The 16,224-nt window shown below is 50.5% G+C and overlaps 1 protein-coding gene across 2 annotated transcripts in view; it reads left to right on the forward strand.

Moving 5' to 3' along the window:
* Positions 1-16,224, forward strand: part of Gnb1l (G protein subunit beta 1 like) — a 63,806-nt gene that overhangs the window by 45,496 nt on the left and 2,086 nt on the right. For both annotated transcript variants that reach the window (XM_028770513.1, XM_028770512.1), the window contains exons 6-7: positions 1,301-1,399; positions 5,650-5,865. In XM_028770513.1, coding sequence (XP_028626346.1) covers positions 1,301-1,399; positions 5,650-5,865 — 315 coding nt within the window. The remainder of the gene's footprint in view (positions 1-1,300; positions 1,400-5,649; positions 5,866-16,224) is intronic.

Genomic DNA, 16,224 nt, shown 5'->3' on the forward strand with positions numbered 1-16,224 from the left:
CCATCCATCCATCCATCCATCCATCCATCCATCCATCCATCCATCCATCAGAAGTGGACAGACACATCAGCAGAGCTCTAACTGATGGAGCAGGCTGTGTGCTTGGCATTCTGCACTGCCTGCAAGCTGTCCTGGACTCAGGTAGCTGACATAGAATCATCTCTATGGCTGTGGCAGATAAGGTTCTATGTGGCATAGGTTGGAAAGGGCAACACAGCTCTTACATGCCCAAGTTCTGGCCCCTCAGACATCGTCCCCAGTCTGGCCATACCAGGTATATGCTGTCCAGCTGATGCCCCCGCCCCTTTGTAACTGTGATCCCATGTGTGTGCAGACTAGAGCATGCTAAGCAGGCTTGTATTTGTGTTCTTGCTCTTGCTGATATCTGGAGAAGCTCAGAGATTCCAGAACCCACTCAGCTCCGTGACTCCAGAAGGTTTACATAAGCCTCACAGTGCAGTAAAACCCCACGTAGATAAAAGGCATAGGAAACATCTGGTTGATACTAGGCTGCAACATGTCATATGGGGCTCTTCTGTTCCCTGAGCTCACAAGAGAGGTGTCACATTCCCCTAAACGAATGAAGATACAGGGTTAGCACCTTAGACAGGATGTTTGGGAGCCCAATCCAATCTGGTCCCTGGGTCTTGGCTATCTACTAAGAATGATGCTGGCCAGGATATAAACAGTCTTCTTGGATTTCCATACCTACATGGGAAGCTGGGCCATGTGGGCCACAGGCCCATCTCAGCCTAGGCATGGAAAGGCCTGGGCATCTCAGTAGTCCAGGTTGGCAAGTCAGGTACTTGGGTACTAGGAAACCAGGATTCGGTGGAACTGGCCTTGGCTCTAGTTAACATGCTGATTTTGTAGGTTGGTGGTGGGTGGGTCCCAGGCATTCTGCACAGGTTATGCACATTTTACATGCCTGAGATTATTCAGAGAGGGCCCTTGAAAATCCTACCCAGGCAAGGGAGACAAGCAAAGGAGGGAGAATGACCAAAGTAAGCAGGACCACATAGACCAGGCTTTGCCCAAATGACAAGATGGGGAAAGGCATCTGCTAGCTACTTGCTGGTGAAAGGTTGGTCATTCAGGAATGATGTGAGCGTTTGTTTTGTAAGGACCGCAGGAGCATCTAAGCTCTCAGCCTGTGCAGACTAATTAGGAGACTGCTCTCAGGGAGAGGAGCAGACAGAAACTCGCAGCAGCCTTGGCTAATCGCCTTAAATGTCTCTTGTTTGCATAGCATAGACTTGGCTTGGCGTCAGCCCAAATCAGCTTGTTTTCTCACTGTCAGGTTCAGATTCTGGAGATGCCATCCAAGACATCAGTGTGCACCCTGAAGCCGGAGGCAGGTGCCAAGCCAGGCATGCCCATGTGCCTGGGGCTGTGGCAGGTAAGACAGCATGTGCCAGCCACACCCAACAGCCCTGAGTCATGCCCCACTCAGGGTTGGATTTGTCATCAAATGTATGGGCACTGTCCCTTAGAGGCCATGTACCTGCTGTCCTCTGTGGCCCAAAGCTGACTGGACATCAGGTTCTCCTGAGCTGGTGCTGGCACGTGGAAGGCATCCCAAGAGAAACGCTGCAGAGAAGACAGGCATCCATCCCTGCCATCCACAGATGTGGCCTGTGTATCATACAGATGCCCATGTGCAGCTGTGAGGAGAGCACAGTGGGGTCAGCTGTGGGACCCACTCCCAGAAAAGCCCTTTTCCTCAGCACCTTGGTCCTTGGCTCTGCTGAAGCTGAGGGAAAAGCTAACTAACGTCAGTAAGCCTGCATGGACCTCGCTGTGCTAGGCATTCATATTTTCCGCTCCTTGACCTTATAGAGGTCCCAGGAACATTAGCATGATGATTTTCCCATGGCCATTCCATGGAGGTCTGCCTTGCAGCCATTTTCTTTGTTCTTGACTGTTTTTTCTGTTGGAGGGTCAAGTGCTATCTCCTGGGGCTGCTGCAAAAACTAGGGCCCAGGTAGACATCACAGCCTAAGGTCTGGAGTTGTGCACCCCCATCACACACACACACACACACACACACACACACACACACACACAAAGGTCCAGACTTTGTCAAGGTGAGACTTTCCTTGACCACATCCAGGTCAGCATTTTTACTTCCTGCATCACTTCTGTTTACTGTATTTTTCTGTAAGGAATCCCAGAAGCCTCAGCGTCAATGTCTTACCTGGTACAGACATAGCAGTAGGAGGGTCACAGGGTATCACCCATGCTGAGAGGAAATGTAACCATTTGGCCATCCTCCTAGTAAGTTTTGCCTTGTTGCTCGCTGCCTCTTTGAACTCTTCTAAAAGTGAGATGAGATGGGCTTGTTCAGTTGGGAATTGCCTGCGTGGCCCACAAGAGGCATGGGAAGTGCACCTCTGTGCCTGCCCCAGGGATTCTACCTGTCTGGGTGGCACAAAGATTTCTGGCCTGCTTCTACTTGGCTTTCTTTGCAGTTTCCTTTTTAATTTTTATCTTATATGTCTAGGTATTTTGGCTACATGAATATGTGTGTACCACTTGTGTGCCTGGTACCTGTGAAGTCAAGGATAGCTTCGGATCCCTGTAACTGGCTTACAGATAGTTGTGAGCTGCCATGCAAGTGCTGATACCCAAACCAGGGTCCTCTGCAAGAGCAGCCAGTGCTTTTAACCACTGTGCCATTCCTCCAGCTCCTTGAAGTTTCTTAACTGAGAGGGTTGAGTTAGATTTTGAGCATCCATCCAGTAAGCTGACCTAGTCTGCTGCCTTTGCTGTATAGCTTCCTGGAGAAAAAAGCCTAGGTAAAGTCAGGGCAGACCCTATCTGACAAAGGCTTGGGGGGTCTATAAGTCTGCAGCCATACTCAGAGGCAGAGCCAAGTTCTTGCCTCAGTGTGTCCAGACACAGCTCCCCAAGAGTTTCTGGGCACTTCTCTGGGAAAATAAATGTACCCTCATCCTGCCCCACAACCTTACTCATGCTGAGGTATCCGGGGAAGTGACCATGATACATACAGGTTCTGACACAGGCACCTGTGGCTGCATACTCCTATTCTGTACCCTGGAAAACATAGGTCATTGCACAATCATGTAAAAATTCCATCAGAAAAAAAATGTGTAGAAAGGGATGTACCAACTTGTTAAGGTAATTAATATAGTTGACAGAAGGACAAATCACAGCTTTGTTGGTGATACAGATCCAATGTGAAGCCCACGGCTGCAAAAAGCCCCTGGTTATAAAAATGTTCTTTGTTTCTCCTAAATCCAGAAATCCTAGGATACAGAATCTCTAATCTGAGTGTGGCAAAATATCCTGACTTGATAGGTTTCTTTCTGAAATACTCAGGTCTCTTTAGTTTGTACCTTAAAGTAGCTGTGCTGTGTTGCTGCAATAATTACAGGATAGGTCAGGCTGTAAATCAGGCCTGGGCTAACGTCATCAGTACCCACCCTTAAAGACGGTTCCCAGTCTGAGTCTTGGGGCCTCTTCCAGGAGTTCGAGTACACAGCTTTGGGGTTCCTTTGGCCCTTGGCCTGCTACCATTTCAGGCTGTACTTCAAAGGGTGGGAGAGGGTGCAGAGCCAGTTTTTGTCTCTGGGTCCCAGCTGAGGGCAAGGGGAGCTGCTAAAGAGAGCAAGACAGGGTGACTTTAGATCCTCAGCCCTGCAGCATCAAGGCTGTGACCACCAGAGGCCTCGTGGCTACAAGACCACTTGTCCAGCCTGTGGTGCCTGTCACTGGAAGGCTGCAGAGGTCAGGGTGGACTGAGTAAAGTGGCTAGGTTCTGGGCTGTGGTGGTAACTGGCAGGGGCTGAAATCCCAGGCATACCTTCTGGGCCAGTCCGGCTCCTGCTCTGGCCACCATGACAGAGGGGTCTTTCTCATAGCCCCTGAATAATCTATGTTGCTCAGAACTCATAGTCATGAGCATTTTGCATACCAGCTAGAACTAATACCTGTGATGGTGGGGAGCTCTGCATTCCCTGACTCAAATAACAAGGAAAGCAGCCTGGCGAAGAGAGGCCGCTGAGCCAGAGAGGTAGGAGTGGATGTAGATGTCAGCACACACCACTGCTAGCGTTCTATCCAAGTGGCCTGGGTTAGTTCTCTCAGATGGGCTTCAGGGTAGCTTCTACCAGGTTGCCATGCTGTGGGTGCTGTGTAAGAATGGCAAGAGTTGGCACACGTTCCTGATTGGGGTGCAGAGAGTTCTGGAATTCTTCTACCTGGTGCTGCCCCAATCTTGACCCAGCTCATACCTGCTTGCATAAGCAGCCTCTCTGAAGGGGCTTCCCTGCCCATAGGGTAGACAGTGTGGATCTGCACAGATCACTTCTAAGCAGATGACCTGAGAAATACAAGCAAGGAGCTCACCACTGTGACGAAGCTCAGGAGCAGGGCAGCTGTGCAGCCAGGGCCCTGCAGAGCTAGGCAGAGCCACAGTGCCCTCAGGAACAGGGCAGCAGTGCAGCCAGGGCCCTGCAGACTAGGCAGAGCCACTGTGCCAGGTACCGTACACACTCAGACCTGAGACAACTCTGCCTCTGGGGTTATGCTCAAAGTGCACAGTATGGACTCTGGCCCTAGGGAGAGGGACTGAAGATGGTGCTGAAAAATAAATTACCCGGGAAAACACAGGAAGCTTCATGCCTCCTCCCAGATGCCTCAGTCCCTCCTATTTTATATGTGTGAACTTGATCACCAAGAGAATACAATCCATTTACAAGCAGTTTCTGGAGACAGTCAGAGCCAACCTTTATGGCCACTCTGGCCTTGGCTAGTTCACTGTACTTGCTGAAAGCCTGGTAGCTGTGTCCTGTTTTCTCGTGGCAGTCCCTCCACATGCTAGTCTCCAGTGGGCCCTGTCCTCCCCTCCCACCAAAAGTGTCCTGCACCACACCCCAGCTACAGCTTGTGCTGGCCCTCATGCTGTTTGTTAGCTGCATGCCATAAGCCTCAAGCTAGCCTGGGCCTCCTTGCTCAGCCCTGTGCAGTTTCTCTCAGGCTGCTGTGCAGTACAGGGACTGATGGCATGTCCCTGAGGGTGACTTGGAATCCTGCAACACTCTTCTTTTGTAGTTGTTTCAGAGGCTAAATAAACGAGCGTCAGTCCAGGGCGCAGAGCCCTCTGACCCTCGCCCTCATCCATCACAACAGTGAGGGCCTCTCACAGCAAGCTTCCAAGGTGGGGGCTTCTGCAGCTCCATTAACAAAGCTCAGAGAGGCCTTCTCACTGAGTGTTCAGTTTTCCTGCTTGGTGGTTCTAGATGACTGGCAAGGAGTGGCTTCAACACTTATGCCTAAGGCCAATGAGGAGGAAGGAGGAGGCCATCCCTAGCCACCCAGGGTGCTGGTGGGTGCCCGTGGGTATCATGTCATCCCTGATTTGGACAGCATCTAGCGTAGGTAGAAATGCATGACTGTGTGAGGCCTCTGGACTCTACCTCTAGCTAGCTCCTTAGGTACTAAGCAGTGGCCCTATGAACCCCAAGAGAGGGATGTGGGAGGCTGGTGGCTATATGGAAAGCAAAGGAATTGTACTCTGGGCCAGCCCACTTCTGGGCGTGGCCAGAGAAATAGCTGTCCCCACAGCCCTAAAGCTCATTGAAGATAAGATCCTTTGGGAGCCAACCACTGTGCCGTTCCCTACAGACTAACTCCAGTCTCCGCCCCCTCCTTCTGGCTGGCTATGAGGATGGATCGGTAATCCTGTGGGACATCTTGGAGCGGAAGGTGTGCAGCCAAATCACCTGCCATGAAGAGCCTGTCATAGGCCTTGACTTCGACTCTCAGAAGGCCAAGGGCGTCTCCGGCTCTGCCGGGAAGGTGCTGGCTGTCTGGAGTCTGGACGATCAGCAGACCCTGCAGGTCAGTGCACAGGCCCAGGGCTCATTTATCCTGCTCCACACTAACAGTCTGATAGGCCGAAACAATATTTAGGCATGAAGAGGAGCCGCTGCAGTTCCCTAGCTAATTAATCACTCTGAGGCAGTGGGGGACAAGGGCCAGTGGGCGTGGGCTCGCCATTCACATGGTTTGGGTTTCTCCTGGACCTCGGGTTAACAGCCATCAAGTCTTGTCCATCTAGAGAAAAAGCACGTAGTGTCCAGGCAGACCAAACTCCTTTGTGAAAACTCAGAGGAATGTGGTCAGTAAGGAACTGATTAATCAAAGGGGAGAAAAAAAAAGAAAACAAAAAGAGAACTTGTGGAAAGCCCTGCAAAGCCATGGTCCTAGGGAGGCTGCGGGTCACGTGTAACAGGAGAGCCCACCAGGCAGGAAGGCCTTGGCTGAGCAGGGCTTGGTGGAGACAACCCCAAAATGTTTCATGGACCATCCCAATTGTTACGGCCCCAGGATTGGTCCCTCAGGTGGAGCATAAGGGTCCCAGTGGCTTGTTCCCCTTTGGGATGGAGGGGTTGTGGTAGGGGTTGTGAAGTTGCATCCAGACTTGGCTTTGTGTAGGCCTGCCAGACAACAGGCGCCAAGCCCCCAGACGTGGCTTGGTTACACAGACTGAGGATGGGAAAGGAGCCTGTTACTGGGAATCTCAGAGATAACCCTAGCCTTGGAAACAGTGGGGGAGCTACATGCCCTATGGAGTATTGTGTGGCCATAGCCCAGCTCCCAGCCTCACTGGATTTAGCCAGAGCACTGAGGATAGAGCTTAGGGGGCCATGCCAACCTTTCTTCAGGAACATGATGGTTCGGGTTGCCTCCACCCAATAGGAGGCTTCACAAGTCATTCCTGCCACCCTACCAAAGGAGGAAGGCAGCCTGGCTGCAGCCTCACCCTGCTCAGCTCAGGCCTTGCGGCTGAGGATTGGGTTTGCTTTGAGCACATTAGGTCCAGGCCTAAGTGCCTCCCACCAGCAGAGCCTAGTAGGAAAGGAAGGTGGGCAGTGAGGCCCACTGGAAAGGCAGACTCTGACCCATAGCTCTGAGCCAGGACTATCCCTGGGGGTCCAATTGTGCTGGGCACATAATGGATTCAGAGTATCCTATCCATACAGGCAGACTGTCCTGTATGTCTGTCCACCATCCTTCCTGAGGCATGTGGGTGGATGGGTAAAGGTAGGACTCGGTTGGTGCCAAGTGGCACCCAGTGTCTTAAAGGCATCACTAAACCCAGGGTACAAATCAGGGCCTTATCATGAGGCCATTCTGGGGAAGGAACTGATTGTGGACAGTGGATAGAGGGTCAAGGGAAGTCCTAGAGCATGAGGCTGGTGTGGAGTAGAACTATAAGAGAGGCCCAAAAAGATGGCTTACCATAGCTTGGGGGACTGGGGACAATGAAGTGACTAAGTAGGGATAGATGCAGGAGTTCCCCACTGGGGAGCAGAGACAGCATAGATAACCTGGTCTCCCCACCAGCAGTGCCTAGTAGGAAAAGAAGGTAGGCCCACTGGTAAGACAGGCAGCTCTGATTCATAGCTCTAAGCCAAGACCATTCCTGGGGGTCCAATTGTGCTGGGCACATAATGGATTCAGAATAAAACTGCCCTATATGTCAATCCATCCATCTTTCTCTCAGTGTCTAAGAGACCCACAGGTTCCTTGCTGTAAAGGTAGGGGCCTCCAACCTTCAGAAAAGTACTGAAACCCTCAGAACCATGGTCTGCATGTCAGCATGTGGGAGAGCACAGTACTCAGCCGCTGGATCTGTGTCCTGAGTCCCCGCCTCACTAGATGCTGAGCCCAGCAGGGAAGCCTGGGGTCTCCTCCTTCGCTCACTACCTCCTGCCTCTGAGCCTGGAAGAGGGCAGCAGCAACCCCCTGTGCATCCAGCGTCATCCCCTTGGTGGCTTGACTCACATCAGCCTGAAGGCAGAGGGCTGACACCTAGGCAGCTTCTGCAAGAGCTACACAGCTCCTACTCAGGCCCCTGGGGCCCCGCACCCAGGAGGAAGCCCTTCCAGCCTGGGTACTTGGAATCTCCCACCGTGATTGGGAAACAGCTGCTGGAACTTAAGACTTAATTTATGGGCATGTTCCAGTCCAGAGATGAACTTTTACTCTACTAATGATTTGAAAAGTTAAAGCAGAAGGGGAACTAGGAACTGCAGCCTGGAAGTGGTTGGGGTGAGGTGGGCAGGCCTGGCTCAGCAACACACATCAAAGGAGGTGGAGAGCCCCAGCCCCCTGCTGAGCTTGCCTCCTGCCTGGAGGGTGAGAGTGACTCAGGTTCCATGAAGGCCCAGAGTCAGGTCCAGTGCTGGCCCGAGAGGCCCAGAGATCCTGCTTCTATACAACCCAGGTCTCTTGGAAAGAAGCATCTGGTAATTTGCCAAGGCGAGCTATTTGAGATCATTCTTAACATCCGAGGACCATCGAGGTGTTCTCCAGGCCACAGCATCCTCACAGGTGCCATGGCACCAGAGTATGGCTGCCTGTCTTGGCCCAAGCCCCACATTGGTTCAGACGTGCCTTCCTCACATCTTCCTGCTAAAGCCTCCGAGGAGCCCAGATCAATCTCCCAGCCACTTGGGACACAGATCTCTGGCTGAGGCGCCCGCAGCCTAGCATGAGTAATCAGAACCAGATGGCACCGCGCCGAGCATTCCTGGTACCTGAGGTCATGAGTTGTAAGAGCCACTGGTGGCCAGAGATCGTTCTGGAGGGTCCTGAGCCCAAGCCAGAGCTCAGTCAGGGAGGGGCGGCTATGACCAGTAGGATGCCCACAGAGATATCCTACCCGAGAGTGCCTGGGGAACCTCAAGCCTGCCTTCCTGAGGTGGCTCTGCTGAGCCATCAAGTTTGAGCTCAGGCGTTGTCAGGTACAGGTGGTGTCCAGGCCCTGCTCCTTCCTCCACATGGAGTAGGGCCCATAGCCTTGAAGCAGGGACTGATTTACAGCCAATAGTATTTTAGGTCTTTAAGTAATAACAAGGCTCCCCCACCCCAGTGAGCTCTGGGCCAGAGCAACCCAGTTTGCTCAGCAGAAGAGTCCCAGCCTTGTGTCCATCTGCAGTCCAGGTTGTGCCACAGTCATGGCCCCCCAGAGCCACTGGGGGAAGCTAGTCAGAAAACTGCAGGGTCATCTTCATGTGCACCCGGAGTGCCTCTGCATACTGAAGCAGACATAGGGTTTGCAGTGGGGTTGTGGACATGGTGCACGTGTGTTCATTTGAGGACTGTAGAAGCACAGGGCCGGCCATTCCTCCATGTCCCTTCGGATCTTTCCCATACTCAGGAGCACGGCCCCCAGGTGGGCGCTGGGCTTTGTCCGGCTGAAGTTCCTAGCAGGCTCCCAGTCTCTCACCTCTCTGAAGACCCAGTCCTCCAGCCAGGCTGTCTCTCTCTCTCTCTGCCATTACCTGTTTCCAGGTATGTATGAGGTGGATGTGGACTTTCCTATCCCTGAAGGCCATGGTTGGTCAGAGTTGCCAGCTTGGCCCTCTCACATGAAGAACCAGTAGGGAGGCAGGGGAAGTGAGTGTGAGGGCTTCCTCTGTCCCTGTATACCTCTGCCTTTGAGGATCAGTCAGGGCTCTGTTGGACCTCACCAGCACAAGGAGTACTTAGCAGCCAGGTATAGGGTTAAAAGCTGCTGTGTTCTCTCTGGGAATTGACAGTGTTGATAAGTTCCTGGGACAAGGAGATAGCAAGGAAATGTCCCTGACACAGGGCTCTGAGTGAGTTCCAGTGGGGACTCTCTGTGCCCAACAGTCCCCTCTCTACCTCAGCCAAGCCAACATCCCCAGAGAGACAAGGATAAAACAGTGTCAAGGTCTGCTGCACATGTTCCCCCCCCCACCCCGTTCCACACTCAGCCTTAGGAGGAGCAGCTGGGCCTGTCTGCAGGCATGGGCGGGCCCCACATGCATGCTCAAGGCGCACCAACGCCACAGCATCTGCCCCACATTCTGCCCCAGTGCTGGCTTTGAGTACAGCCTGTGTGTGGAGCCCAGGGAGAACAGACCATTTAGAAGGGGTGTTGGAAGGTATGTGCCAGCGATGAGAGACTGCCTGAGCTCATGCACAGCTGCACTCTGCAGCCTTCTAATGTTGCACCTGCACTCGGGGGAAGCCTTGAGCATGAGAGCTGGGACTCTGCCAGGTGTGAACATAGAAGGTGACAGGACATCCAGAACACACACACACACGCAGCCTGGCCACAAGAGACAGCAGAGGGGCTAGAAGAGGTGGTCATGGCCAGTGAACAGTGTTAGCAGGTCCATGAATTGGAGCCAAGCACTGGAGAGGCCTCTGGAAGGGCAGGGGAGGGCATGGCAACAATTAAGCTGGAGGACTGAGCTACTGGTGGCACTAGTTGGGACCCAGACCTGTCATATGTAAGCAGGTCACCTTGGATGGAACTGGGCAGGGAAGCTGTGTTTCCCGTTGCACAGGAACAGGTTCTTATTGGGTGAAGTGCCTTCCATGTCTGTGGGGGAAGGACTGGATTGTGAGTGCAGGCTAGGTTTGGACAGTTGTGCTTGTTGCCTCTCTCTGACTGAGGTATGTGCATGTGTGTTCATGTGTGTACAGGTACGTGCGCGAGCGCGCAAGTGTGTATGTGTGTGTGTGTGTGCACATGCTAGTTTGTGCAGGTACAGGCTGACCTCAGGTATCTTCATCACTCACTCTCCACTCTATTATTGTTTAAGGTCTGTCTTATTGGAAGGTCTGTGTGTGTGCTTGTGAGCAGAGGTCAGAAAGGGTGCTGGGTGTCATAGAGTGGAGTGACAGGCAGTTGGGAGCTGCCTGACAGTGCCAGAGCCATCTCTCCAGCCCCACCCACTCTCACTTTTTGAGACAGAGTCTCTACTGAACCTGGAGTTCACCATTTCACCTAGACTGGCTGCCAGGAAGCCCCAGGGATCTCCACCTGAGATTACAGGCAAGCACCATTGCACTGGGCTTTTTATGTGAATATTGTAGTCCAGACTCAGGTAAACACTGCTGAAAGAGCCATCTCTACAGCCTGGGGTTTTCTTCTTGTCTGTTGATTTAGTAAATGCAATTGTTCTTTTCCTTTTAGTATCAAAGCAGTGAAATAAAGCCTCCTGTGACACCGTGTGCCTGTAGTGTCCGCTCTCTAGAAGGCTGAGGCAAGCAGATCACTCCGGCCTAGAAACTGAATACCACTCTGCCAAATAGTGGGACTCCATCTCAAAACACAGTAGTTCCAGGCTAACTCAGTGCACCACATTTTCCCCATTGCTCGGCTGGGTCAGTTTGGGTCTACCGGTTGACTGATATCTGCCTTTTCTACTACATAGTTCTGCTGATGGTGGCAAGGGCCTAGGAGTTGCTCTCCTGTTCAGTGGCTAAGTCAGGGCTGTTTTACTGCAGGGCTGGAGACCCAGTGGAGGGAGATCTAGGTCCTCTTGCTGTTCCACACACTTGGCCTGAGTTGCTTCAGACTGGACTCTGCGTGCTGGGCTTGAGATGGGGGGTGAGGCAGGGAATCATGTTTTTCTAGACTTTAAACATTAATCATGAAGACTTTGTTGTTGGGGACAGAATGTGAATGTCAGTCCCATCCCTGTCTTTCTCTTTTTGCTGTCTTGGGCACACTCAGTCATTCCAACTCATGTTGGACGTGGGGCCTGTCAGACCCACTTCCTCTGCCTGTGATTTCATAATGTGACCCTGTAGCTGGGTCCCACACTACCAGGTCCCATCAGGCCGCACTTCTGGTGGACCTTGTATTCATTTGTCCCCTTGGCCTCAGAACTGAGCTGATTGGAGTTTTTATGGTTCCCTACCCCACAGCCCAGCTATATTCTAGTTTTCAAATTCTAACGTAATTACGTTGTGGTCAGAGAACAAGGTCTGAGTGATTTCAGTTCTTCAGAGAGCTGGTCCGTTTGCACAAGTGGACCACATGTGGCTGAGAAGAAAAGGGTCTCTCCAGGTACACAGCTGTGCGCTGGATGCCTGGCGAGGCACACATGGGCCAAGGCCATCACAGAGAGCCTGGCCCTGTCCTTCCCCCTTTTCCATCCCCATTGTTTCTTGATTTATGCATTTGAAAGCCAGCTCAAGAACTGCCAATAAAGTAACTACCTTCCTATTTTTCTCCAGTCACCTTCTGGAAAAGAAGTCTATTCACCAGCAGTTAGTGTGGCTTAGACCAAGGGTTAGGTTTTCTGAATCCTTCCTGGTCCTTTAAGATGTAGGTGTGTCTCTTGTGGAGCTAGATTTTGCCCTGCTGCAGTTGATTCTGTTTTATTCTTTTTTTCATTCTTTCATAAATTTTTTTATTTTAATATTTTAAAATTATTTGTGTTTGGGGGGAGGGGTGTGTGTGGGTGTGTCTTAACTATGTGTGTGCAATACCAGCAGAGGCCAGAAGAGGGCGTCAGATTCTCTGGAACTGTAGTTACAGCTGGCTGATTGTAACATGTGGGTGATGGGCGTCAAACCTGGGTCCTCTAAAAGAATAGCAAGTCTCTTAATGGCTGAGCCATCTCTTCAGCCCCCTTACTTTATTTTTTGACATAGTTTCATGCAACCCAAACTTCCCTCAGTCCTACTATGCAGCCAAAGATAACTTTGAACTCCTGGTCCTGCTTCTGTCTCCTAAGTACCAGGATATGGTACTTAGGAGACAGGTACTACCACACCAATCCAGAGGGATGGGTTTTATACAGTGAACAATCCTGGGTTGTTTTGTTTTGTTGTTGTTTTGTTTTGTTTTGTTTTGTTTGAGATACATGGTTTCTGTATATAATTCTGGCTGTTTGGAAACTTGCTATTTGTACCAGGCTGGATTCAAACCCAGAGAGATCTGCCTGCCTCTGCCTCCCGAGTGATGAGATTAAAGTCATGTGCCACCATGCCCGGCACACATGCCCGGCACACATGCCTGGCACACATGCCCGGCACACTGGGGCATTCACGAACCAAACTCTCCCATAAATCAAGGCCATATTCCAGTCCTCTGGTGGGATCTCAGAATGAAAGTGTGGTGGCCTCTGAGCATATCTGAGTGGTTTCTGATGTGCCTGTGCTCTGGAAAGGCCTTTGTGGGGCGTACTCCTGGATCCCACCTGCATGGGCTGTTGGCAGGGCAACCCCCAGTCCGCCTGCCTCTGCCTTCTTAGTGCTGGGGTTAAAGGTATGCAGCACCACTGCCTAGCTTAGACATTTTGTTTTATTTTTTAAACTTAAAACCACAGTATTTGTAAGAGATTTGTTTTTTAATTTTTGTTTATATATTGTGTGTGATTGTATGCCTTCTATACACCTGCTTGTGGAGACCAGAAGACAGCATTGGATCACCTGGATCTGAATTACAGGTGGTTGTGAGCTACCACATGGGTGTTCCGAAGAAGCGGTCAGTGTGTTTTTCCTGCTAAGCATCCCCTGCCCCACCACAAACACATGTACAGGCACACATGTACACAGGCACATGCACACATGCACAGGCACACACACACATGCACGTATGCACACATGCATGCACAGGGTTTGATATTTATCAGCAATGGCCAGCTCTGGCACTTTCCTTATCTTTTTATCCTTTTATCTGAAAGAAGACATTTATTTATTTATTTTTATTTATTTAGTAAGTATATGTGTGTGCACAGTGAACATGCAGTCGTCAGAGGACAGTTTGCAAGAGCAGACTTTCTCCTAACTTGTAGGCCCCAGTTCACTTCGTTATAAATCAATTTCCAATCTGCTATTAGCCCTGTCATGTACATTTTATTCTAGTTGGTATTTTCAGCTCTATATTTTCTGTTCTTTTTATAACTTTTAAACTGTGCTAACAATTTCTACCTGCTTACTTCGTACAAATAATCTTATAATTATTTAAATATGTTTTTTAGTTTTTTGTGTATGTGTAGTATGGGTGTGTTTGTGTATGCATGTTCATGTGTGTCTGAGTGGTTGTGTGTTCATATATGAGCATACACATGTTTATCAAGTCTGTTGCTGAGCCTAGAGCACACCAGTTCCAGCTAGTCTAGGTAGCCAGCTTGTCAAGGATCCTCTGTCTCTACCTCCCAAATGGTAGCCGCCTACCTTCTTGGTGGCCACCATACCTTCTTGGGTTTTTCCATGGGTCCTAAAGATATAAACTCGGGTCTTCACACTTCATGGCATCTGCACAGCCCCTTTCCTTTCAGAGATGTCTTTCTTTGATGTTTGGTACCTGCACTGTTTGGGGACCCGTTTCTGTTGGTTGGCTCCTTGACCCTGTTGTCCTGCTTTTCTGTGTGTCTAGTAGCACCAGTAATGTGCTGGACATTGTAAACGGCATGTGATGACTTCAGTAAATCCTGTTACTCTGAGCTGATGAGCATCTCTCTGCTTCTCTAGTGGTGGGTTTAGTGGCTGGCTGTTTAATTTGGCCTTGTGTGGGCGTGGCTTCATGCTGTGTTGGAGCAAATTTGTCGAAAAGCCATCTCAGCTACCTTCATTGTGTTGTCGCTTCAACCCCAGCTACCCCTCCCCCTCAGACCTTGCTAGGCCTGGCTCCTCACTTTGTTAGATGTCTCGAGTGGGCCTCACTCCTAGGTGGGGTTTTATTCCTAACGTGAGGCGTGGCGGGGCTCATCCCTTCCTTAGCTCTCACTGGTGACCTCTCATAGCTGTTCCATTTCAGAGCCTTGCATCAGCCTCTTGCTGGTCAGCCTGACATCTGCTCTGAACATGCATAGCCTACCCTCAAACAAGGTCTCCTTGAGAGCCCATCTCTAGTCCTCAGCCAGCAAAGCCACATCTCCCTCCATCTTATCCCCACAGATCTCAGCCTTCTTGCCACAGAGTTTGATCTGCCCCTCAGCTTAATGTGACTTCCAGCTTGATTTTATCCCCAGGCCGAGAATGCCAGGCACTGCCTCTGCCTGCTCTCTGGGGCCTGTAACAATTCCTTTGTGTATTTTGTTCACCTTCATGGTTGTTTACAGTAAGGTGGCTAGTTAGACATCAGACACTTGTAACCACTTTATGAACGATGAGCCTGTTTGCTAAGCAGGCACAGCTCTTGCGTGTGGCCTGTGCCTTTGATCAGTGTCAGGTCCCAGGTTTTCTCTTACTACGTTGGGTCTGGAACTCGAGTGCACCCCTGCTCCTCTCACTTCTGCTCTGGCTTATCTTTTGTTTAACCCTTTGGGGTTTCTTTCTTCATAGCCCGGATTTAAATTTAGCTTTGGGTAAAATTTAATCATAAAGCCAGAGAACGTTTATTGTCTTGGTATATATAGATATGCACAGCAAATACCAGGAAAGCAAGGTGCCTCCCCTCAGGTGGAGACGAAAAGGAGTAGGCTGGGCCGCCATCATTTATGGCGGAGGTCAGCCACCTCAGATGACCATGTCCTCAGTGCCACCATCTTGCCCATTACCTGCCCATGCTTCTATTGGTTACATAACTGGTTTTCTAGCTATAATCCCCATGTCTGTGCCTAATCCTATAGGTAAGTACACTCAGTGCCTTGTGCCAGACCGTTCACTACAGTGCTCCAGCATCTCCTGCAAGACTGGAGTTAATCTTCTTGTTCTTCCAGAAGGACTTACAGGAGCAATGATCTTTCAGCTCTTACATGTTCAAAAATGTCTGTCTACTGTTTTCACAGTTGAGTGACACTTTGGCTGGATATAAAACTCTTGGACCATTCTCCCCTTTGCCTGTATGAATATTGCTCCACTGTCTGCTGGCACACATATAGCTCTGGAACTTTCTGGTGACAGCGTCTACTATGCCCTCATCTTCCATGTGAATTTTTTTTGGGGGGAGGGGGGCCCTGGCTATCGGAAGTTTTTTCTTCACTCTTAGCCCTAATAATTTTAGAGCACATCTTACTATTGAATGCTCCTACAGCCTTTCTTTGGGCTTAGATTCTAAAACTTCTGTGTCAGTAAATTGAAGTTGCCCTTCCATTGCCCTCTGTGTTTTCTCTGGTCCATTAACTGTATTGTTCTCATTGGTGTATTTTCTAGTCATTCTGCCCTCCACACTCCATCCTGCTTCACTCAGGGTCTCCACTGGTACTCCCTTCTCTTTATCCCTCTTTTCTTCCTCCTTCTGAGCCCTGCCAGCTCCACAGTGATTGGCTGCCTGCTTGGTTTAAGAATAACCTACTTCATCAAGTTGTGCTTTGTTAATGTGTAGCTAAACTGCTCTGTGCCTGTTTCTGCTGACTTCATGAAAGCTACATTCATTTTCCTACTTCTTTCTTTATTTTTCCTTGTGTCCCCCCACCTTCCTTCCTTCCTTCCTTCCTTCCTTCCTTCCTTCCTTCCTTCCTTCCTTCCTTCCTTCCT

Source organism: Grammomys surdaster, unplaced genomic scaffold (assembly GCF_004785775.1).
Source record: "Grammomys surdaster isolate TR1022 unplaced genomic scaffold, NIH_TR_1.0 202, whole genome shotgun sequence".
Classification (NCBI taxonomy): domain Eukaryota; kingdom Metazoa; phylum Chordata; class Mammalia; order Rodentia; family Muridae; genus Grammomys; species Grammomys surdaster.